This window comes from Thermobia domestica, chromosome 14 (assembly GCF_964235325.1).
Source record: "Thermobia domestica chromosome 14, izTheDome1.hap1.1, whole genome shotgun sequence".
Lineage (NCBI taxonomy): Eukaryota > Metazoa > Arthropoda > Insecta > Zygentoma > Lepismatidae > Thermobia > Thermobia domestica.
Window position 1 is genome coordinate 29,173,592 of NC_137467.1, and position 25,989 is coordinate 29,199,580.

Below are 25,989 nucleotides of genomic sequence, written 5' to 3' on the forward strand. Positions count from 1 at the left end.
AAGTTCAGGATTAACCAGGCCAAGATGAGCAGGTGACTAGCTTAGAGAGTGGCCAATTTGGCAGGTTTTACAGTATACAGAATTTTATAGACGGTATCAGCGTATTTTTTTCGAAGATGAATTTCATTCATTCCAATATATAGTGTGGAGTTTCCTTAATTGATGTCGGTACTCTCATGACTATAACATATGACGAACGAGGTATAATAGGGATACAAAATGGTCGCCGCACACTTGACATTTGAGAAACATCAGTCCATTTTAAGGTAGTATTTGAAGTCTGAAAATGACGCTGAAGTTCAATGTCAATGGAGGTGTGAGTTTGAAACAGAATTCCACGTTAAGCTGTAGGCCTTCGTCTCATATACCCTCGGTACTGACAGAGACGCTTAATTCAAATCAAAACCACCAAGTTTTTAACATGTATCCTTGTTTCCTTCATTGTATTTTAATGAAGACTTTGCATCTCTTAACAGTCCCGCATCCGTTTTATACGTTCAAAAAATCCTTGCAGAACACATCGAATTTCATTACCACTTGGAATACGCATTTATTAGTTCACAGTAGCTTCCGTTCCTGACACCAGTATATTCTGCTTTTATTAGTTCACAGTAGCTTCTGTTGCTAACATTAGTTTATTCTGCTTTTATTAGTTCACAGTAGCTTTTGTTGCTAACATCAGTATATTCTGCTTTTATTAGTTCACAGTAGCTTTTGTTGCTAACATCAGTATATTCTGCTTTTATTAGTTCACAGTAGCTTTTGTTGCTAACATCAGTATATTCTGCTTTTATTAGTTCACAGTAGCTTTTGTTGCTAACATCAGTATATTCTGCTTTTATTAGTTCACAGTAGCTTTTGTTGCTAACATCAGTATATTCTGCTTTTATTAGTTCACAGTAGCTTTTGTTGCTAACATCAGTATATTCTGCTTTTATTAGTTCACAGTAGCTTTTGTTGCTAACATCAGTATATTCTAGTTTTATTAGTTTACAGTTACATCAAATTTTCAACATAGATGAGATCCGCCCTGGGATAGTTTTCATCGCTTCGTTTTGGCGGTTCAACTTAGAGGAAGGAGAGATATTTAAAAATGATCGATATTAGTGTCGAATTCATAGTTTCGGGGTCGCTGAGGAGAACAGTGACACTTTCAATGTCGTTGAAGTCCAAATTCAGCCCACAATAGTAATATTTAATTTTTAAAACAAACAAAAAAAATCGTCTATCAGAGAGCGCTTCAGTAACAGTAAAAAATGACTGATTAACGGAACATATTAATTTTTCTTATTTTAACCCAGCAAAGTGGGTAATTGACACTAGTTGTAATGTATATTAAACTTATAATGTAAAATTAAATTCAGCATTAACACAATTGTCACGTACTGATGATGATGACAAATAGTCTTTGAAACATCTACAGATAAATTAAAAATACAGATGCTTCAATGGAGTTCAAGGTTAGTATTTCCTTAACACAATTGAAATTTTGCCTTCGTTCAAGTGTGTACACATTTTTTGAGTGACTCTGTATGCATTCATGTACATAATTATATTGAAGAATAAACAAGCCAAGGATGCATTTTGTATGAACAGCATAACAAAATCACACTCTTTTTAAATTTCGTTTTCACTTATAACATTCGTCTTTAAGTATGAAAGAAATTGGCCACTATGACGTCTGATAATGACTGGGAGATTGTGCTCACTACGATACTGTTTAATGCGTATACAGCTATTGCTGTAAGACAAGTTGCAACAGAACTCCACCGCAAACACAACCGTCTGCTGCTCAGGATGCCAGCAAGCCATGGTTTCACCTCCCATTGTAGGCTGAGGCGTTTGTGGTTCTGAATTAAGACATGTCGACACTCAAATATGCGTGTTGCCAGTTCAACATTCAGTAGACACCGTCAAATCACCGATACAGACAAGTCCATTCCGGTTACTGTTTTCCAGAAGCGATCTAGTACTGTGGATGACGTTGTACGCGTGATCACAATTACATGGGCATGTACGTCATCATGTGGTGTTCACACTGCAGGATCGGCGATGTTTGTGGTTATCTCCTGTCCACCGCTTCCACACACGCACCACACATATACATATATACACACAAAGGCTGCTAGACTTACATTTAGAGGAAATGAAATGGCATGGTACGGCACACTGGGCAACACAGAACGTGAAAATTGCCTGCTAGCAAAGTAGTCGCGTTGCGCGAAATCAAATGGCATCAAAAGTAAATTGAATCTGGGAAAGCTATATTATGGTACTACAGATGCAGACTTGAAGTTGATTGAACATAGTTAAACAGTGCCATGAACACATATTTATTATTGAACGCTTAATTGTGAATGCCATAGTGCAACTATATGCAGCGCGATGTTCCCGAACTGTGTGCCACCGACTATGACACACCCGAAACGGACTCCAGTCAAACTAACACCACCGGTGTTGTGCGAAATTCAGATACTGACGGCGTCGGAGAATCCACCGAAACAGTGTGCTATGGCCATCCGGTTTCCTGTGTCCCAATCGACCACCCATCACGCTATTCAAAAAATAGAAGTCTCAAGGTCATCCATAAGTCGAATGTTCATGCGCTAAACGCCAGCCATGTAGTGTAACAGCAAATCAACTGTATGAGCGTTACCTGGTGGGAGGTCACTGGAAGTTTGTAGTCACAGTAAACAAGGCGTGGATATATTTGACTGACTGTGTCGAGCAAATACATACAGAAATGTCGATGCAACAGGACAAAGCAATTTCATTAGTCAGTGAACCGAAAGTAATCCATGCGGTTTCATGGTTATGGTTGAATTTTGTTACAGGGAGAAAAACTACAACTACGTCGCGTTGTCAGCAACGCAAAACTCAACGCTGATGTTATCAAGAACATTATGTCATCCTCATACTGTTTTAAGCAGACACTAACCAGATGAAATTGCACCAGGACAATTCATATTACTTACTCTCGAGATATGCAGCTAATTCATGATCTTCAGCCTGCAAGGCCAAATGACGTGGTGTTTTTCCCTCGTAATCTGAAATGGTTAAAGAAGCCCCTCCTGCTACTAGCATACAACAGATGGTGCGTTGCCTATGCGCAGCTGCATTATGGAGTGCTGTCTGGCCCCTGAAATGCACTTTGTTTTTAATAATGACAGGAAGAACAATAAATAAAATATTAACACATATAACAACAAAGTGCAACTTAAGTTACGGTATTAAAAGCCTGAACTGAAGAACAGGATTATTATCAATAGTTTTGAGTTTCAGATTATGAAATTGTAAATAAGTTAAAATGGTTCAAAGCTACATTTGTAACAGTCATCTTAAAGCATAGGAGTGATTGTAAGAATTTCGAAAGCAAACGTTCCGATGTGGACAGGTACCAATTTTTCTGTTTTAATTGTATTTAGCATGCCAAAATAAGTGCTCATGAAAATTTTGGCATCACTATCACAATTAATTTAGAACAAAATACATTTGACTATTTCATGTTCTAACTGGAATATAGGTATGAACTATACCTTATTTGTATTGCATTTCACTGAACTTTCTTCTAGCATATTCAATGTCTGGAAATAACGCGGTTACACTATGTGTTATCTATGATTTACATAGAACGGGACGTACGCAAGAGGAATCATAGCAATAACCAACTTCCTTAGTAATCTAGACATCGATAATTTCGTACACCAATATTCATGGTTAATCTTTTCTATTGAAATGAAAGAATAGGATTTATGGGGGAATGTTTTTAATGTGTGTGATTTTTAGTTTAGTTGTGTCTATTTGAAACTTTCCAAGCACTGAATTACGACTAGGCATTGACAAATATGAAACAAATACATACCTTCAGATTATTGATGTAAACTCTGTAGCAAGGTGTTCCTTCTAGTAAGTCTTTGTCGCTACTACCTTGGCTTTGCAAAAGCCAAGTAGTTTTGATGCTCGACTCGAGCAGAGGTTATGGAACTTCCTGTATTCGTGGTGGAATATATAATTACGTGTACCTATAAATTCACTTCTCATCATATTTGTCAATGCAAGATCTTACACTTTGACTTGCGAAAAGTAGCTGACTTCAGTGCTTAGCAACGATTTCAAAGACAGAATTACATATCAGTTTTACAGATAAAGAATTCATTAATTAATCACAATTTAGTTTTGAAATATCCACCATTTTCTTCCGCTGTCTGTTGAATGTCCTTCGAAGAATATTGAGCTAAAAGTACAATCACGGACAAAAGCGTGATACAATGATATTGATGATCGTCCGTGACAATAAAACGGAAAGCAAGTAATAGACGGATATTTTGAAAATTTACCGAAATTGTTTTGTGTTCTTAGTTTTGTACTGTATATTGCTTCTGTGGAACGATTTTTTTTTTTCATATTTGAAAACTAATCATTGTATTAACAACTGCCTAATTGCTGTATTTGATATTTTGATGTCAGAAGCCATACTTACAGTCATTCATCTTTCCCTTACTCTACTTGGACAATTTGCACAAAAATAGGGAAAATAATGTGAAATTTCTACATTTTTCTCTCAGGTGCTATAAGAGTTATCAATACGAGACTTACAATATATTTCTGTGACATAATAAAATATGCTATAAATTTTTCCATTGACAAGAGCTATCAAGTAACAGCCGAATAAATTAGAAGCAAGAACATTTTTCGGGAAATTTCCAAAATATCCTTCTATTACTTTCCTTCCTTCGGGTGCATCCATGCATAGCATACGACTACAAGAAAGCCCATTTAACTGTAATAAAAAGAACGTATAGCTCTGTCTATAGCTCAATTAGGATACGAAAGTGTTAAATGCATTTATCTGTCAAATCACTTGCGATCAAGTAGCCAAACTTTGTGTGAGCGCTTATTTTGTCATGCTGAATACAATCAAAGAAGAAATATAAGTTTTTTTTAAATATTAAAATGTAAGCTGTCTTGTTTTTTAATCATTAAACTTCTGTTTTTTTCATATCTTTGTATTGATTAACCATCAATTTTAAAGCGTTGTTTTTATGGCTGAGTACTGATAAATCTATGATTATTATTTCACTAAAGATTTAAATTTTTATTTTTATGAATTTGTGAATAGACGTAAGTTCTAACGCATTGTTATTCTTTCTTCTTTGAAGTTTAATCAATGAAACCTCTGACGATGGATACAGATGGGGCATAATTCGGTGTCAGTAAATGAAAGATGTCCGTTACAGAGAAGTTACACAAATTTAGACGATTCAGAGCTCATGTGGTAATTGTATGCAGTATACAATAAATATATTATTGTAAATATAGACTAATATGGAAATACTGTACTCAATGTACGATATACTGTGGGAGGAAGGATGATTTTCGAATCAAGAATCTCCACTGAGCAGCATTACCTACACAAAGTTGTTCGCTTTATATCTGACCATTTTGACGGGTCACCGACTCACCTTAAAGAGATACCGCGCCGCCACCACCGATCATGTTTTATTGGGCCCCCAGTATTGTGGACTATCACATGGCATCTCAAGTTTTCATTGCAGCAAGCTCCGGCCCAGGGGGAATTTTGTCCCACTCCTCCCTGCAAGCTATCCAGAGACCATCCAGAGTGCGCGAGCAACGATGTTGAAGACGTCGTTTTAAGAGTCCGACAGAGGAATCCATTGGACTGGCATTTTGGCTTTTCACAGGAACATCTTCAAATGGAATGACACGAATTCCTAATTCCTCTTTCATTTCCTGATTAAAACGTAGTGATGTTCTAGCGGTATGATTCGAAGCCTTGTCTATATGAATCATCATCTGGTTCGCATCCATTCCATACAATTGTGGGATGTTTCTCCGATAGATAGTTATCAGAATGGATTCTTGGAAGTATCTTGCATACACTGCCCACCCTGCGTATCAGCAACTTACCCTCATATCCGAATCCCGGAACAACTATAAAGCTGCGAGGAAAACTTTCCCTGCACTGACGAACAAAGTTGCTGCGCCACTTGCCGTCATTGTCATGGTTTGTGATCGCCCGAATGTGACCACCAGAAGTGAGATGGACATATGATTCATCCACTGTGACAACTTTCTTACATTTGAAACTCGACAGATACTTTTTATATGGATCCTGCAGTTCATCTTACGTTCGGCAATGTGACGCGGTAGTAAGTGGTGTACACGGGCCTTTCGCACATACTTTAACCTGAGGCTCTTGTGAATTATTTTGTTCGTAGTTCACGGAGTGAGATGGAATCTGTGGCCCATATCACGTTTTGTCGAGGGATTTTCTTTACACGCCAATCGACGGATTCCCCTTAGCAGTACGGATGTCACTTTGCTTACACCCCTTCTCTTACTGGTTTTCTTGGGTGAATGTTTCGCAAGGGGAGCTTGTTGTGTGTAACGGGCCACAATAGCTTTCGCAGTAGTCACCCCGAGTGTTAATCTATTCTCCCGACACTGTTTCACAATGCGTACATACGAAAACTTACCATGGAAAATACAGTTACGTAACCCTACCATTATCGGTTGATTTTCGACGTCATTGGATAACACTCACGCAACTGCAAGGTTAGACACAACATTACTCCCGCCAACAAACTCGTAGTTCCAGCATGATACGCCAGGTGGCAGCACCGAATAAAAATTGTCGGATATACAGCGAACAATCTTTCGTATGTCAAATTGTTCTAAATTGAGTAGATAGACAAAGAGTGTCATGGAAGAAGACAGCAGTTTTTCTGTTATTAATCAGTGCAGCAAATTATTTTAATTATGGTTCATAAGAATGATCAGAATTACTTCGGAAATGTATCACAATATTATCTCTAGTTTTCGAAAAGAGATGAGGGCGAGAAAAAGGAACAATGGTGTTTCGCAAAAGCCAAATATTTCACCAGAAATATTGAAGAAAAAGATACTGAGTAATAAATGTTGTAAGTTAAACAACATCGCACTATGTTTGAACTTTACCAGAGAGCCTATTCTTTTTTCGCTTTCCTTTGAGTATTACTATATTACGCTCATTCAATTGTCCAACGTAGCTAACCTCTCACTCCAAATATTTCTTAATATAATTTTAATCTCCTTACTAAAAGATAAATAAATTTAAAAACAAAGTCAAGAAAAAGGATCACGATTATATTTTGGGGCAGATTCAGGTCTATCTCATTTTCACACTGCAAGACAACAGAAGACAGTCGAAATTCACACCAGGATTTTGTGATCTTCGAGCATATCATGATAATCTACACATTTTCTACAAACTATAATCAGGCCATTAATTGCAAGTGAAGTTTATGAAACAACATCAATGAGATGTATTGCAAACTATTGTGCGTTTGCATTCAAATATTTTTCATGGCAAATTCATAAAAAACATTACAAATTTTATAAAGTGCGACAAAAAGTGAATATAAAGCATGCAAAAAAAAAAAAAAAAAAAGGAATGTGAATATGTATACTATTTCTCAGCATGCATTTAATTGCAAGGAACTTTTTGTAACATCATTTTAAATATTCAGGTACAACACTATCATTATATGTAAATCAGGTAAAATCTATCAGTCACTATAATAAAAATAAATAAGCGGATTTTTCAATCATATAGTTACTTTAAACAAATATCATCTATAACTTCCATAATCCTGGTTTTTGTCTTTACGTTTCCTGTGCTACAATAATTTATAATAATGTTTAAGGTCAATGTTTCTTCTCTAAGCTTTCAAATGATAAATCTTCCAACCTAATACACTAGAACCCGAACACATGATACCTACTTCAAGTAAAACAATGTCAAATTTTGGTATTAATCTTGACAAGATCTATTTCAAGCTGTGAAAATTATCTCTAAACCCGAGATTCGATAAAAAACAGTTTCCACTTATTCATATACGATATATTTGTGCACGAAAAGTACAAAAAAATCGGTTTAACCATTCTTAATCAAATTGAGCCTTTATATTGGATTCGAGTTCTTAAACTTTAAATAATGTTGTTAATATAAAAGATACTTACATGATTTTTAGAACACAAATACACCGCAGCCACTAATAAGTACTCACACTTAGCTTTCAACCTCAATCGACTTGTCAACAGAATGTGTTGAAGAAAGAACCGGATTTGTCCCTCTAGTATTCTATCACTGTCCACTATTTATAATGTTAGGATACAAACATGTTAAACGCTTTAAATAAAGAATTTTCAAGACTTACAGCTTTATCTAGGTCGTATTACTCTATTTCTAGTGTTTTATCCAATATTGTCTTCACTACATTTTCTTTCGTTATACCATCCAAAATAGCTGATAGTGATACATCACCGAATCTTTCTTTCTACATTCTGTCAACGAGCTGTTCGAAGCTTGAAAGCTTAGGAGCCAGCCATACTAAAAAAATAATACAAAATTTACCCTTTTTTCTTTTGTTTGTTTATTCGTAAGTGAAAGCAGATAATGAAATGCAACTTGCCATAATCATAAATAATGTTATTCTGCATCAGAAAATATAAACCTGAAGAATTTTCAATGTTGCCACTCATAGAAATTACAGTGTTGCCAGAATAACAATTCCCCAAAATCTAAGTTAAGGCAGCGAACTGCATTTGATTATGTATCATGTTGTTTTGATATCATGTGAACTACTTTTTAAATAGCAATAATATTTAATTTTAATAACTATATGTTAAAACTATTTTGTTTATTACAAACTAAATAAAACTATTATTTAAAAAGTAGTCCACAGTATACTGAAACAACGCGATACGTAATCAAATGCAGTTAAGATCGTTCTTCTAGTCGCTGCCTTAACTTATTCTGGCAACACTGAAAATTCTTCAGGTTCATATTTTCTGTTGTAGAATAACATTATCTATGACTGTGGTAAGTTGCATTTCATTATCTCTTTTCACTTATTGAATAAACAAGTAAAAGAAAAATGATAAATTTTGTATTATTTTTAGTATGTCAGGCTCTTAAGTGTATAATACCTTTAATGGTTTCGTTAAATTCTTGTATTTTGATTTATACATAATTAAATTTATTTCATCTACTTTAATTCATTCGTCGAAATTTCGATACAACGCTTGCATTTTTTTTATTAATATTTCATATTTAAATTAAATACACAAGAACTTCACGAGATAGTTTCTTTCATTTTACTATATGTTAGTTTCCGAAAAAAAATGTTATGGTGATAATTTAGCAATTATATTAAACACATACGTGCAAATGTTAGTGTCAAACCGCAAATTCTTATAAAGCTGTTAAATTTCTCAATAAATTATTAATATGCAAAAATTTAACTTTTGAGAAAGTTTTCAACAATGCAGACTGAATACTGAATTCTCGCACGACAGGTTCCAAACCTAACTAAATAAATAAAGTATTATATCAATTTCTTAATATTACTGAACCATTTTAAACACTGCTCGACCAAAAATTTAACATGCTAATTTTTAGTAAACCTATTCAATAGTATCTACATTCTAATATGAAAGAACATTACCACATCCTATTAGTAAATTTATTGTTTTTTACCTTATATAAAGAGTTAACAATATTCAAACATATTTAATCAAATTAACTAAATATCAAAATATCATTGCATTTATCAGCATTAGGATGTTAGTTTCACCACAAACTTAACAAAGCTATTATTGAGCTGAAACTTCATATTTGCATGCAATTGTTAGATCATATTAAGCAATTAGTAATTTTAACCATATATGGTGTTCTGAGACACATTCAAGAGATTCTGCAGACAAATTTTTCACGTCATAAATAAAAAACAAAAGGTGAACTTAAACTTTCCTGAGAAACGCCTAGTCGTCGTGTCACTAAGAACTCGAATCGACTTCATGTTTAAGGGGCAGCTGCAATGGTTACAGCTAATATGGATTAAAGTTTCGATTTAATATGGGCAATAAACACTTTCCGTTATACAGTATATCTGCTGTCTATGATTTTTTTTTTCAAACAAAAATGGCAGAATAGTTCGATTTTGAAAACTCCAGTATAAAATCTATTCTTGACCCATGAAGCGTCCATCGGTACAGCTGCATTAACGCCTGTGTTGTTTACATTGAACTATTGTACTTCTAGTGGTACAGCTGCGTTAATGTATCTGTCGTTTACACTGAAGTATAGTGCTTCTAGTGTACACTGCATTAACGTATCTGTCGTTAACATTGGATTTAGTTCAATTTATTCCAAAAAAAAAAAAAATCTCTATTAGTTTCGAGATACACAGAAAAGCATTTATAGCCTATTTTAAACCAAAGCTCTTAAACTGATTGTAAAATGATAGCATGGTTATATTTAGGTTTGTATTGTATACACGAATCAATAGGGGCCCACACTCAAGGCGTCAATTTTCCAGGGGCAGCATATTTAAAAAATCGAGCTTGAAGTACGGTATGTGGGAAAAAAAAGGTTATTGCTTATTGACTGCCAGCATAAATTATCATGTCAGCTTTTTTGTGTTGCCTACATATAACTGAGTACAAAGAAATACGGTTGGGAGGGGGAGAGTAAAATTTTCTGAAGTCTAAGGGCATAAGGGGGCGACAAAAATGTTGAATATAGTTCTGGTTATAACCATTATTGATGCATATGCCGACTGACAAATAACTCTTATTTTTATTATTATTATTATTATTATTAGTTTGTTTAATAGCATTTGTAAATACGAGATGATGTATTTTCTCATTACGTCCGATACATTTCATTATATTTATGTTATCCCCCCAAAATTAATATGGACAGTAGTGAAGATTTCGAATTTGTATTATTAAAGGTTTAAACAGGACAAAGGAGATAAACAATTATATCTGCTGACAAGGGTACATGGTTCCTCAAAATATGTATGAAAAGTTTTCAAACATTAGAATCTTTATTACCTAATGTCAATCACCATATATGTTGTGGGTAATGAGGCAACTAGTCCGAACGTGATTCAGTTGCAAGTACTAAACTAAACGTCTCTCAGCAAAGTTAATCTTTGTTTTTTTTTTCTTAAACTGAAGTGAAAAATCTATCGGCTAAAATTCTAACGTAACGTCGCGGAACACCTTTTTGTATCTATCTACCTACAGCAAAAGAAAACACTGACACAAAAGCATAAGATGGCGAATCCCTATTTAATTATTTTATTAATTGCTTCAAATTTTTGTCTCTCTTTCGCTTACTTGTCGTTATCAACCATGTTGAGTATAGTGGTTGGAGCGCAAGCTATCAGGTACTTGATGATGTCTTTGTGTCCATAGCGAGATCCATAATGCAAGGCCGTCCGGCCAGAAGAGTCAATTGTCAGCAGGGAGTAACCCTGAGAATGGAGTTCCTTTAACTATGCAGAAAAGAAACAAGGTTAGTCAATTTTCTTTTTGTGCGTGCTATGGATTGTCACGACAATCTGTGCTATTTAGTTAGTACTTTGGTAGATCGCCAATATGATGTTAGGATTGCTATTGCTATGAAGTCTAGAACCCAATGGTTGTATTTTACTCTGATTCGTCCGAATAAAGATACTACTTTTATATGCTCAAGAGGAATGGAGGGGCCGCGGTGGCTCAGTGGTAGAGCGTTCACCTCTGGTGCTTGGGGTCCCGGGTTCGATCCCAGCCCCCGCCAAGTGAACTTTGTGGTGGACAAACACCATGTGCATGGGTTTTCTCCCGTTTCCTCCCACTTTCTTCATTCCACCATTTCATTCATTAATCATCATCACCGTCTCCTTTAGCCTAACCGGCATAACCGTGGGACGTAAAACTCAAAGATTTCATTTCATTTCATTTTCAAGAGGAATGGCTGTAAGACTACGAGTATGGTTTTTCCGAATATATACGTCCTTCCTTCCTTTTAGCAAATATTTTATTATAGATACAACTGCATTTTTTTAAATGTTTAACAGGTTAATGTTTAAAAAATTTGTTTCACATATTTTCCCTTCTAATTCTTCTAAAAAGCAATTCGTGAATTAGAATTCTAGTGATTATTATTATTATTATTATTATTATTATTATTATTATTATTATTATTATTAATAATAATAATATCATCATCATCATCATCAGTACTCTGCCAGTATTGGCAAGTCACTTGTTGCAACTGAGAAGCTTCCATGCTCCACGGTCCTTCGCTAGCCTATTCATCTTCACGTACTATATTTCTGTTCCTATATTGTCCATTAATTGTAGTCCCCTTCGCCCTTTCCCTCTCTTTCCTGCCACCCTACCCTCTAGCATAGTACAATTCCTTCTTATCCAATGTCCCAACCAGTTCCTCTTCTTAATAACATCTGAAAGTTTTCTTTTCTCTCTCTCCATTTTTAATACTCTCTCATTTGTTTTCCACTCCACCCAGCTAACTGTTTCCATTCTTCTCCACACACACATTTCGAAAGCTTCTAGTCATTTTTAATCATTTTTGCGTATTGTCCATGTTTCTGACCCATGCAGCACAGTACTACACACGAAGCACTTTATAAATCTTTTTCTCAACTCTTTTTCAAGGTTCCACAAAATAGTCTTTTCTTTATTTTAATGGCTTCTTCCGCCATTCCTATCTTTGCTTTTATTTCACGTTCACACATTATATCATCATTAACAATACTACCCAGGTATCGAAAACTAGTCACCTGTTCTGTTTCCTTCCCTCCTACTTTTATATTTGACACCGACCCCTTCCATAGTGAGATGAAAATAAATGTGAAAAAGACAAAAGCCATGGTGATGGGAACGAAGCGGTCGGTATCAAATAGAGAAGTAGGAGGGGAGAAAATAGAACAGGTATCTAGTTTTCGATACCTGGAGAGTATTACCAGGGATGATAGTGGGATGTTGAACTGAAAGATGATGGTGACAATTGTATTGCAGATAAATGGTGCACTTTCTCACCAATGAATATCATGTACAGTCACTAAGTTTATGATTATGTAAATTAAAAATCAAACGTAGGACAGTTATTATGACTATGCAAAAGTTACTTGTCTGAAGGAAGTTGTCTGCGACGAAGTGAATATTTATGCCACTGGAAAGGTGAACTGATAACTCCAGATATAAGTCAACACCAATAACAAACCTTGGCGTGGAAGACCCGGGTTCGATTCCCAGCGGAAGCTCATGTGGTTCGGATCCCATGTTAAGCTGTAGGTCCCGTCTCATGTAACCTCGCTGCTGAAAGGGACGCTAAACTCAAGATCAAACCAATAACAAGCCTCTCCAAATAAAAGGAGAGTTGTGGACAGCTATCTGGCCTCAACCCCATTTAGTCTCTCATACAATAATAATAATAATAATAATAATAATAATAATAATAATAATAATAATAATATATATATATATATATATATATATATATATATATATATATATATATATATATATATATATATATATATATATAATTTAAAGTCTGTAATACGAAAACTCGGGATGTTAATCATTTACGTTAGATGATAATCACCTCAACATTTGAAAAAGTGTTGAGAATGATGTCAGAAATGTAAAAATATTTGTACCATTGGTTCAAAGACTTCATTAGCCAGCCTCCATTAAACCTACCTTAAATCAAAGATACGGCGAACTAAATATTTAAAAATAAAATTGTTATACACACACACACATTATATAAAATTTGCAAAAATTCGCTCAAAAAGATCGAAATTTTATAACTTTCATATTTTAAATAAACGTTAAAAGTGACAATTAAAAAGATACTCCTAGAATGAATCTATACTTTCTTGAAACACCTATAAAAAGAAACTTCCCTTCCTTTGATTCAATTTTACAAAAATGCAGTGATTATTTCAGGGGATTAGGAGTAAGTTCCTTTTTATCAACGCCAGAAAATCTCATTTTTAACATAAATAATGGTTTTAAAGTTATTATATTAACCATGTTCCCAATTAGATAGCCCAGGTAAAAAATTCGCATATTGACATCAAGGGAATTTAGGATTTAGATTTCTGGGCTTTTGGTGTCTGTGGCCATTTACTCCGTCACGTTTGAGGGATGACGTCCCTCGGCGAGCACACTATCCAGGGAAAGGGAAGGAAGCGGCCTGGAACCTATAAGTGAGGTACCACTCTGGCATTTGCCTGGTGTGAATAAGGAAAACCCAGGAAAACCTCATTCAGGATGGCTGGCCTATAAAAACTTTTACACTTTTTCGACCGAGTGTCTCCACCGGGAATCGAACCCGGATATTGACATCAAATATGAATACTGTGAGACAATTCCCGTTCTCGAAACACTGAACTTTACTAATAATTAATGAAATACATTACTAGTAGTTCAGAAGTTAAAACTTGTTTTGAAGGTTATAATCATTATCCTCGTCACGATATCATGCCCCCTATTTGATAAGTGGTTCTGTTGAGTTGAGTTGCTAGAAAAATATCAGTACGTCAAAATACGGGACACAGAATTAAGCAAACCGCTCATTTGATACATGATACAGTATCATATGATCACTGTTTAACACGAAAATAAATTTTTGCACGGTAGATTACTCGAAGACTTATTTCACACTAGATTATAGTTTTGAAATAATCACTGCACTAACACGATCTTCAGAAAGAAAATAAAAGATTTTTTTTCTAACTAATTTTAAATCACAATTTATATTCAAAATATGCATTTTAAAAAATCTGAAATTCGGTTTTCATTCTTATAGATCCGAAACTTACTTATTTTTGCAAGTTCTTGAATACCATATCTGTCCAACATACTCTCATTTCAAATTTACAAACTAGTTTCGAAAGAAGAATACGAAAGAGAAACTATTAATGCAAATAAAAAGAGACAAAATTATTCTATAAGATGCGAACAGAAGACACTGAGATAAAAATATGGACCATACATATTAATTGAATGAAGGAAAGAAGTGCTTCGTTTATTTATTTGGAGGCCTTACACATATATCATTATCAGGAATAAAAACGACCCACTTTTATAAATGAGTGCACAGGGCATGTACTCACGGATGGGACTAGCTGGTAACCCATTTATGCAAAGAAAAATTAGGAACAAATTAGATTCATTTATTTATTTATATTTCTAGACATAACTGGCATATATTGCCTTAAGCCCGTCACAAATGAGAGACGACGTCCATGCGTGAGTACACTATCCGGGGAAGGGGGGAAAGAAGAAAGCTGCCTGGGAACTGTACAATTGGTACCAATCTGGCGATTGCCTGTCTTAAATGAGAAAAACCTTGGAAAAATCTCACTCAAGATGGCCGGTCTGAAAAGATTGTTACACTTTTTCGACCAAGTGTCCCCACCAGGAATCGAACCTGGGATTTCTCGCACTAAAGGCGAGACTATTAGCGACTACACTGTACACGACCACAAGGAATAAATTAGAAAACTCTTTAGAATTAGAATAAATTAGAAAGAACAGAACCGTTAAAAGTAACTAAAATTAGAATAAATCTAGGGTGAGTATGTGAAGACACGTATCTCTGAAATTGTAAAAATTGAGTTATCAACAAAGAAAACCAATATTCTTTCGCACAGATGTGATAGAGTATCGACAGAATGGTATCTCATATCGACACTGGTTATGGAGGAACTTGACTCTGTATTTCATGGAAAATTGCGATTTCCTGCGTTTTGGAGTGCCATCTTTAAATTCCACTTATCTCAAAATTAAGCTTTGGAGATTCCTCCCTTTACACGCTCATCCAAGAAATATAATAAGTACGAAAATAAAAATGGTGACTGAAAGACGTGCTTTTTATAGTGAATCGTATTTGTCTAGACACCATTCGTAGAATACACTTTATCAGCAACAGGAATAGGGGGGTAGTGGGTCTTAGTTCTATGCCTAGTATCTTCTTCCTTCATTCGACGAAACTCTAAATACCACATTTTATCTTACAATGAATGCTTTCCAACTGTTATTATTATTATTATTATTATTATTTTAATTTAAATCAATTTAGGTTACTCCTTTGAAAGTGTAACATTTTCCAAAGCATTAATATTTGACGATATACTGCATGCGTATAGAGTTGCATACTGTTTTTCCAATAATGTTTATCTCAAACGACAAAACCAAACGTAGAAAATGGATATATAAGATTCGAGCTCTCAAGTACCGCAATAAAGTTTAGTATACCAACTACCTGACCACGGATATTAGGAAAAGTGCTGTAGTTTTTAAATCGTTCTTTCTGGTCTAATGATTCGACAACAATGTTGTTTAGTCCAACATCTATATTCTTTGATTTGCGTTGTAATGTTTTGATATGAGAAGAGTATTGTAATAAGTTTGGAAAACTGTTCCGTTCAGAATATTCTTTACAAAACCACTAAACGGTGATTTTATAGTTGTTGTTGTTTGATTGGAATTTATCGTTCTTTTTTAGCACCGAGGTTATATAAGACATGGATCTACAGCTTAAACGTAGGATTCTAACTGCATTAACTCCCACCAGAAATCGAACTTGGGCCTCCCGCACCAAAGGCGCGTACTGGAAGATAATTTTATATTCTGACAACACTGTTTAGTTAATCTACATATTTTTTGCATTTGAATTTAGGATAATTATCTTCAACTTACTTTCATCAATTTTCCAAACGTACAAGAGTATCAAAAAGGGCTGCACAACTTTGGAAACTCATATTGTTTTATTCATTTATCTTACACATATGGTATTGGTGTCTTTTTATAGCAAAATACATCAAGTTTTGACTCACGTAATACACTAATTTAGAAACAAGCGACCGCAAGCGCTAGCGGCGGTTTAAGCAAATACTGCTTCCTTTACTGGTCCCAAGCGTGCTAGCTGTGTGTTTTGGTTTGAAGAATCCAAAGTCAGAGACAACTGTGCAACGCAATTTTCGTACAAAGTATGGTAAAAATTGTTCCAGTAGGCCTACTATTTATCAGCGGCATAAGTGTTTTATTGAAACTGGACGTTCGATAAGACACAACAAATCTTCAGTCGTCCTCGTACTTCTGAAGGAGTTGTAGAGCAAGTGAGACAAATCTTTGTGAATAGTCTTACAAAGTCACCAACGGAAGCCAAATTGAACCTCTTTAGGTATAAGGTTTAAAAAAAAATATATATACATTTTGCTACAAAATGACACCACAATCATATCTGTAGGCTAAATAAATAAATAAATAAATAAATAAATATGAGTTTTCAAAGTTGTAAAGTTCTTTTTGAAACATCCTGTATTTTGCAGTATGTCGATCATGGCTAGAGCAATGTGTCTGCCCAAATTACTCTTAAAAGTTTTCAACATTACTATGTATTAGATACATGTTTTGTATTAGACATATATATTTTTGTTCACCGTTTTGCAGTCATCCTGTATACGTAATAATTTGACATAGTGCATTTTTTTTTATATATATATCGAGTGGCCAACAACGCTTATAACATTGATAATAACGCTTATGAATAGCGTATTTAGAATGCATAACGTAACCAAAATTTCCAATAGACTGCTCAAGTACATTTGCAGATATTAATCCTGGATTCATACTCCTCAAATTTTTATTGTGTTGTAACTTTATTATTTATGGTTATCAACAGTTACAACTTTGGGAAACGTTACCATCAGAAGGGCCACCTAAATCAGTTTTCCAATTGTTAAAATCAATTTTGCAGTTGGCGAGTCACATTCGAGTTAATTCGAGTCACATTCAGCCGCTGGTTGTTTTCATTTATTTTTTATAGTTTCTGATAGATTGATAAATAAACTAGGACAACTTAAAGAAAGAGTACTATGACGATCTAAAGGTCAAAAAAAGGTATAGACGCAGTAAGTTTGTACAATAGTAAGAATATGTGAAGATATAAGAGCCACTAATAAGAATTGAATAGCTAAACATCTAGAAGAAAGGCCAGACATGAAGACTTAAGAACAAAAACAAATAAGCGCTTGGGAAATGGACGTCACAAAAGCGAAAAACGAATTATAAGTTAATATACAGGGTGTCCGGAATAGGACTGACGGTTTTTAAAAGTGTATAGTTTTAATATGGTCAGAGATACAGAAGAAAAAAAACATGTATTTTAAAGGAGAACTCAAAAAGTTTATTTGGCCTTACTTACAAGTCATTTTGTCTCAGTGTAACTTCAGGTGAACTCCATTTCTCTTACAATATCTAGCCTGAACTCAATCTCTCTCTCCACGTATTCTGTAACATCTGAGGTGTTACTGAAGCAATCGCATTCCTAATACGGCTCTTCAGTTCATCAAGGTTACTCACCTTTTCACCAGAATACACAAGGTCTTTCACATACCCTCACAGGAAGAAGTCCTAGGAGATAACATCACACCCTACACGCATTGCGCCTTTTCGACTGCCGACGCCATTTCTATTTATCGGCGACACTAGCGTCGTTACCGGTAGTTGTTCAAGTATGAAAATTTGCTGAACAAAACTTTTTGAGTTTTCCTTCAATATGATTTTTTTTTCTTTCTGTATTTCTGACTATATTAAAACTATACATTTTTAAAAACCGTGAGTCCCATTCCGGACATCCTATATGTCAAAAGTTATCTTGTTACCTCTTACTGTCTCTTTAGACGTTGGGTGAAATCATAGCTTTAGATCTTACAAACTGGAACAGTTAATTAAATGAGATAGTTTGTTAACAGAGAGAAAAAGTACGTTGAAAGTAATTCATTAACAGTAAAGTCCTTTATTTATTTATTTTTTTTTAAAGTATGATTCAGTGTTCGTAGGTTGCCTGAAGAAAACTTCCCTCGAATGATACACACAAAATTTTCCCTTTTCTTATCAAATTTTCTCTAGTTTGTTGAATGTCTAATTCCTACGACTGAAGTTATGTGACAAGATTGAGTTATATTAAAGGCAGGGGCGGATCCAGGGGGGGGGGGCAATCGCTCCCCCCCAGAACAGGAAACTTTCTTATTTTATATATATATATATATATATATATAACCCATCCTAAAGTTTGGAGCCCTTAAAAGTAGCGGTATGACAACCCCCTCCCCAGATGTCAGTCCTGGATCCGCCCCTGATTAAAGGAAGTGCCAACTACATCTGTTGTTTGCTTCTATTTCTTTGGCTTTATACTGCTATTGTATTAGTTCATTTCTGAACAAAGAAAAGTTTCCGTTGTACAGTACAAGCTTTGGTTTTAACAGATTTAAATCTGATTTAGACTATTCAGTGAGCAAAACAATACATTTATCGTAAAAGAATATTAACGTGTGACAGTTTCGCCATCTATTCACTTTGGCTTCATCAGACACTATCTTTTTTTCTTTTTCTTGTGACGAAGCCAAATATTGTTTGACGAAGCCAAAGTGGATAGTTGGCGAAACTGGTACACGTTAATATTTTTTAACTATAAACATACTGTTTTGCTCAACGAATAGTTTAAATCAGATTTAAAGAAAAGTTTAAACATTTACATTGGTCAATTTGTCTGCGCGAGAATTTCCCTGGGTTTTCACGTTTTATCGAAATATCCTTTTTTCCCTTTCTTGCTAAATTTATCTATCAAAATTCCCTAGATTAGGGAAATTTCCCTCAAACTACGACCACTTGTTTCACTTTTGTACATTCGTCAGCAAAAACTAGCAGTGCTACAATATATACATATATAAAAATTGAATTGAAGTTTGAATATTTTAACGGTTCAACAATGAAAGTTCCCCTGCTGCCGTCTTCCCTGTCAATAATTCTCCGCGTGTTCCCCTACCCATCATTCCCCACGAAAAAATCTATTACGTACTTGAGAGGAGACTGAAGGTGCCAGTAGTAAGAATGTGTATTTAATGTGTAATAATAGATCTGGGTAACGAATGTGTATTTTTGGATCATAAGATCTAATATATTTCAATCAAAAATTTTCTTGTACGCCTTATATCTGGAGAATTACATACAGGTTAGCCAAACCCAAACCATCATTTAACTCACAAAGAACGGACATGAACCTATCATCCGGACATCTGAATCAAACCTAGTCCATTCGATATACGTAACGAAGATATGTTCATGCAGAAAAAATTAGGTGTCATGGACAACGGAGTAAGCGCCTGGGTCCCATTAACCCTGTTAGTATAAAAAAAAAATCGTAGACTCGCATTCTAATAGCTATTGCATCAACACTGTTCATTGGAAAGTTATGGTTTATGGTTCATTCTCTTCAGCATGAAACAAGCTTTCCAGAGGTGTTATGTATTGGGCCCCTAACGTACTTGAACAGGGAAAATTGGAAGAATGTCGGGAAAATCCCCTCCAGAAATCCCTCCCATCAACTTTGTCCCCCTCTAGAGTGGCCCCGGGTAAAAGCACACAAAACAAATGTAGCTCAAAACGTAGTATAGGGGTCCCAAGTTTTGTACTGATAGACGGAATATATATGAGGGAAAAGTTTGTATACCAATACACGCTTTCCCCTCATACCTATTCAGGCTATCAATACAAAACTTGGTATATACATTTCTTATCCCCTATAGTATTTTTTTGAGATGCATTTGGATTGTATCCTTTTACCCAGAACCACTCCAGAGGGGTCTAAAGTTGATGGGAGGGATTTCTAGAGGGAATTCTCCCAATTTTCCCTGTCCAAGTACGATATGGGCCCAATACATAGCATCTCTGGAAAGCGTGTTTTATGCTGAAGCGAATGAACTATAAACCATGACTTTCCAATGAACAGTGTTGATGCAATAGCTATTTCACTGCGAGTCTACGATTTTCTTTATACTAACAGGGTTAATGGGTTCCAGAGACTTACTCCGTTGTCCATGGCACCTATTTTTTTGTGCATGAACATATCTTTATGTTTATCGAATGGACTAGGTTTGGTTCAGATGCCCGGATGACAGGTTCATGTCCTTTCCTTGTGAGTACGATGTGCTTATTTCCGTAGAAAATACGAAAACTCGATTTAGGGGCAGTTCAAAAATTTTGTGGGCCCTGATCCAAAAAGCTAATTATTGGCCAAGATCGCAATCTTTTGATACATTTTTAGTTTTCGTAAAATTCTTATTTTGATACTTCTATTCAGTGTGAACTAATGGAAGTTCATTTTCTTACATTTTTCAGATAACGTGTTAATCATTGTAGTGTTTTATAAGTAAAGAGTTCTAGAATGATAATGCTGTTTGCTTATTTTACGAATTCAATTTGCAGGGAGCGCGGTGGCTCAGTGGTAGAGCGTTCACCTTCGGTGCTTGGGGTCCCTGGTTCGATCCCAGCTCGCGCCGTGTGGACTTTGTGGTGGACAAACACCATGCTTGTGGTTTTCTCGGGGTTATCACGTTTCCTCCCACTTTCTTCATTCCACCATTTCACTTATCTCTCATCATCACCGTCTCCTTTAGCCTAACCGGCATAACCGTGGGACGTAAAACTTAAAGATTTCATTTTTTTCATGCAATTTGCCTGTTGTATAGTAATATCTAGCATAGTACCTTAATATGTATACGCTTAAAACAAATTGTTAATAGTCCTTAGGATAGAATGTGTTCAGTCATGAAGAAAAGTCGATTCTTAGAAAATATAACTTTAAAAATGTCTTCCTGTGAATTCTCTCTTTTAACCACTCGAAATATACTATATTCTACGAGAAGAAGTCAAAAAGTAAAGGGACTTGAGAAAAAGTACATTTATTCTAATGATAGAAAACTGAAACATACATTATTTTTCTACATGTATATAATAGTTTTCTACATTATTTTTCTACATAATCTCCCTGGACTTCAACGCACTTTTCTCAATGTTTCACAAGTTTTTTGATTCCGTCGGAAGAAAAGTTTTTCGGTTGCACCTGTAACCAATCTTGCACCGCATCAGTTACTTCTGTATCGGCTGCAAATCATCTTTCCCTGAGCGTTTCCTTCAGTGGAATGCGCTGAACCATGACTGATATGTAAAATATTGGCGAATTTGTCTACTTTGAAAGTCGTTGAAGGTATGGTGATGGAAAACAGACGAATCAAACTGTCCTCAGTCGTTGACGTCGGTGGCCTGCCCGATCTTTCCTCGTCACATAAAGAAGTTCTTCCTTGTTTGAAACGCTCAATCCATTCGTAGATCTTGATTCAAGATAAACAGCTGTCACCACACTGTGCTTGCATTCGATGAATAATTTCCTCTTGGTGCAGATCGACAATGGAGCTGCCATGTTTAACGATCTGCTACACTCCAACGACTAACGCGAGAATAAGAGTGACACGTTTCATAGAAGTGTTGCAGACGGCAGTAATTCAGCGCCAGATACTAGCAGTGTTACCAAACCCTAGTGCGAGAAATTGCGGTAGTCCCTTTACTTTTTCACTTCTCCTCGTATATTTCTAAGTATGTTCTTTTCCTTCAAGCTACTATTGTTTTATCCTAAAACAAAAGCTAACTAACAGAGACTGATTTACCCACCAGGTAATGTGGGTTACGTTACCCCAATTTGTGAAATGTCAGTAGTGGCTGGTGTGGGTGTAAAAGGTCACGTTGTTATGAGTGATACAATTTATAATACATAATTTAAGGAACGACATCTGAAGCAGGGATGTAGCCTCGGGGCCAGGCCCCCCAAATGATTTCCTGGCCCCACCAAATGACCAGCTTGTAAAACATTATCGTAAGACTACCTTGCTTCAGTCATTTAAAAATAACAAAATTTTTATATATTATTAATAATTTACGGTAAATTATTTACTGATCATTACCGATCGAAAAATAGTATGGTATCTCTTCTTGTAAGGAATGACTACATGCACAGCTTGCTACCACGTCTGGTACAATTGGTTGATCTAGTGCTCCTTTGCAGATCATGTCCAAAATGAAGCATGAAAATATTCTTTATAGGCCTATTTTAAAATAATTGTCAATCTATGCCAATACGAGAATTTGTATCGTGACCACTGAAGTTACTTTTAAAACAGGAATGTATCAAATTCCTTTCACATAGAAGAACTTCTCTTGTTTGGCAACAGTGGTTTTTCAGTAATCCACACCGAAAAGTATGTTTATCTTGTGCACAGGAAAAGGCGAGTATGTCTTTACTAAAGTATTTTAAGAAAGAAAGCACGAAAAACAACTCAGAAGATAATACTGCTGCTGCAATAAAAGGAAAAGAATGTGGAAAAAAAGCTAAAAAATAATGTTTTTAGTTTTCCACGAAAACCAAAATTTTCCGGTTTTCTCAGGACTCAAAATCACTAGTTGTAACACTTTTTTTTTTTGGCTTTGTACATTGTGGCTGCCCCCCTCACAAACGACGGGCCCCTCCTAGATAAACCTACTGGCTACACCCCTGATTTGAAGTAATGTGATTACTTCGTGAATGACATAATAGAGTAACTGAAAAAATAAATACACTAACATATGCCTATGTGGCAGTCTTGTTTCGGGCTAGTAATTCAAGGTAATGATAAGAATAACAATAAAAAAAAGGTTAACAAGAGTAACTTTCCAGTGTTTTTTTTTTTTCCCCTTTTTAATCAGTGGCAGATCAAGTACGAGGCCAGGGTGCCTAGGCCTCCCTAGTTTCTGAGAGGCAAAAATAATTTAAGCTATTATTTGTATATTTTCGAAAGTTTATAGTAAAGTCACGATATACCTACCATCGTCAGGTTCTGACTGTCCCCCCTTCCCAGTTTTTACCTTCTAGATCCGCCAGTGCCAGAGCTACAACAATAGCCAATCAGGAACCAGCATTTCCCTCAGCCAATCACAAGCCCCCATTCATAGCTCTGCACCTAAATAGTCACCATATATACATGCTAACGTCTCTGGTCTCTTTAATACAATCCCTGAATATGAATGCAACGTCTGCATTCAAAACATCGGATATCAATACCTTTAACTGGCTAATAGCTCGAAAAAACTTACTAATTTTTTTTAAATTTTTACTGATGTCTCTCTCTTTCAAGAGCCGGCTCGGAATCCCATTTACAATTTTCTTGAAACATTTTCATAGTATTAGGTTCTATATTTCCCGATAGCATCGTTTGATACTTCCAAGTGGGTGCGAGTAAATAAATCCCGAAAGCGTTCTTTGGAACAATGAACTCTTTGATCACAATCCGGTAATCCGACAACTCTTGTCACTACTGTAAAAAACCCGTAGATTGAAAATAGATAACTTTGACTCCAATTAAATTGCTGCATAGTCAGCAGTAATAAAGTATCAGACTTTTAGTATTTTGAAAAGGTGAGCTTGAATTGTCAAAAAAAAAAAAAAAAAAAAAAAAAAAAAAAAAAAAAAAAAAAAAACTTACCCAATTAAGCCCCACTAATATGATGTAGACCATACTGTTTCAACGGAAAACCCCTTTTCATCTCAGGCGAAACAAGCTGCACAACACCTCACATTCTGGAAAATTACTTTCCACTATTTTAGTTAAGAAGATTGATGCATTCATTGCAGTGCGATTCTACGATTACCAAGACGTCTGAAATTAAATATCTGACTTTTTAATTCACTTTTTTGTTGGTGTCGTATTATGGCTGAAAGAAATTAGTGTTGCATATATTCGACCTTTTCCCCCCAAAATCAATACATTCTTCAGTTTTAAGTCTTAAACAAATGTTCATTTTTTTTTTATTATTATAAAGTTTCTAACAAATAGTGTCATCATCAGCACCAAGTTTTAAACGAGTAATTCTTTTTCTTCATCATTGTCCAGTAATTTCAAGGAATTCGAGGTTTTACTCAATCAACGATATATTTTCAGTCTAAAGGAATTGAAGATAGCCCCTCCGAAATGTGAGATGTTTTGCAGTTCACGTTTCTACGTTACCACCGAAGAAGACAGAGGTTGTCCGTTGAAACATCATGATCTATATAATAATACTAATGGCATTTAATTAGGTGAGCTTTCCTGACAATAACTTTTAATATTCCGATCCTCTAAAACTCCGTAACGATACATTTTTAGTCCAGAAGAATTGAAAATAGCCTTCCCAAATGTGAGATGTTTTGAGGTTCACGTTTCTACATTACTATCGAAGATGACACAAGTTGTCCATTGAAACATCATGATCTAAGTAACATTAATGGCATTTAATTAGATGAGTTTTTCTGACAATAACTTTTAATATTTCATCCTCTAAAATTGCAGTCCTTCTAAGAAATACAGTTACATGTACAACAGAGTTTGACAGAACTAACTACAAAAGCAACTACTATTGGTATATACATTCTCTTTTGTTTTAGTAATTACAATGAAGATTAATACTTCTACTACACATAAGACAAAAAAAAGGTTAATACTACACATAATACAATATAGGGTTAATATTGAATATAAACAACATGCAAAGTTTATTTTACAACAAGCCTTCATACGAATAAGCCAACATACTTTCCAGAAAACAGAGAAATACATTTATAATTGTGCACCTACAATGGAGTTGAATAATGTTTCACATACAAATACATAAACAGTATATATGAAAGTAGCGATGATATTGTTTGCATCAGATGAATTAAGAACTTAACGAAACTTAATTTTCACATCAAACTTTGTATCACATAAAAATAAAAAAAATAAATAAATAAAATAATCAGCATACTAATATATTCAAAATGTACACGAACCATCTTTCATGTTTGCAGTACACGTAATATATTAATCGCCTCTCACAAACCATACTACTGCTGACAGTAGCGAAATGTAACTGTACAGTATGATTCGAAAAGTATATTCTTTTTAATATCAAACATAGTAAAAGCTGTTAAGTAGGCCCCTATATAACTGAGGCTTTTGTATTTGGAATTATAAGATATAGAGCAACAATGGCAACCTATTTACTACAAGTTCTGTTGTATTATAACAACAATTAAAAAAAAACCTGACAGAATTGAGTTAGTTATGTAGTTCACTATAACAAGTTTACTTTGATTAATCTACACTTTTAAGTTACAAGATAAATTATGTTTGTAAGTTATACGACTTTTTAAACGAAATCAGACGTATTCATTCAAAATTTCCTTGCGATGCACTGCTTCTCGGGTTAGCAGCCAGCTGAATACTGTTG

The 25,989-nt window shown here is 35.0% G+C and overlaps 1 protein-coding gene across 1 annotated transcript in view; it reads right to left on the minus strand.

Annotated features, from left to right (window-relative positions):
* rdgA (retinal degeneration A) overlaps window positions 1-25,989 on the minus strand; it is a gene marked incomplete in the record, with an annotated part of 666,123 nt that overhangs the window by 23,504 nt on the left and 616,630 nt on the right. Inside the window, 2 exon segments of the mRNA XM_081737830.1 lie at window positions 2,976-3,139; window positions 11,191-11,348. Of these exon segments, the coding sequence (XP_081593956.1) occupies window positions 2,976-3,139; window positions 11,191-11,348 (322 nt within the window).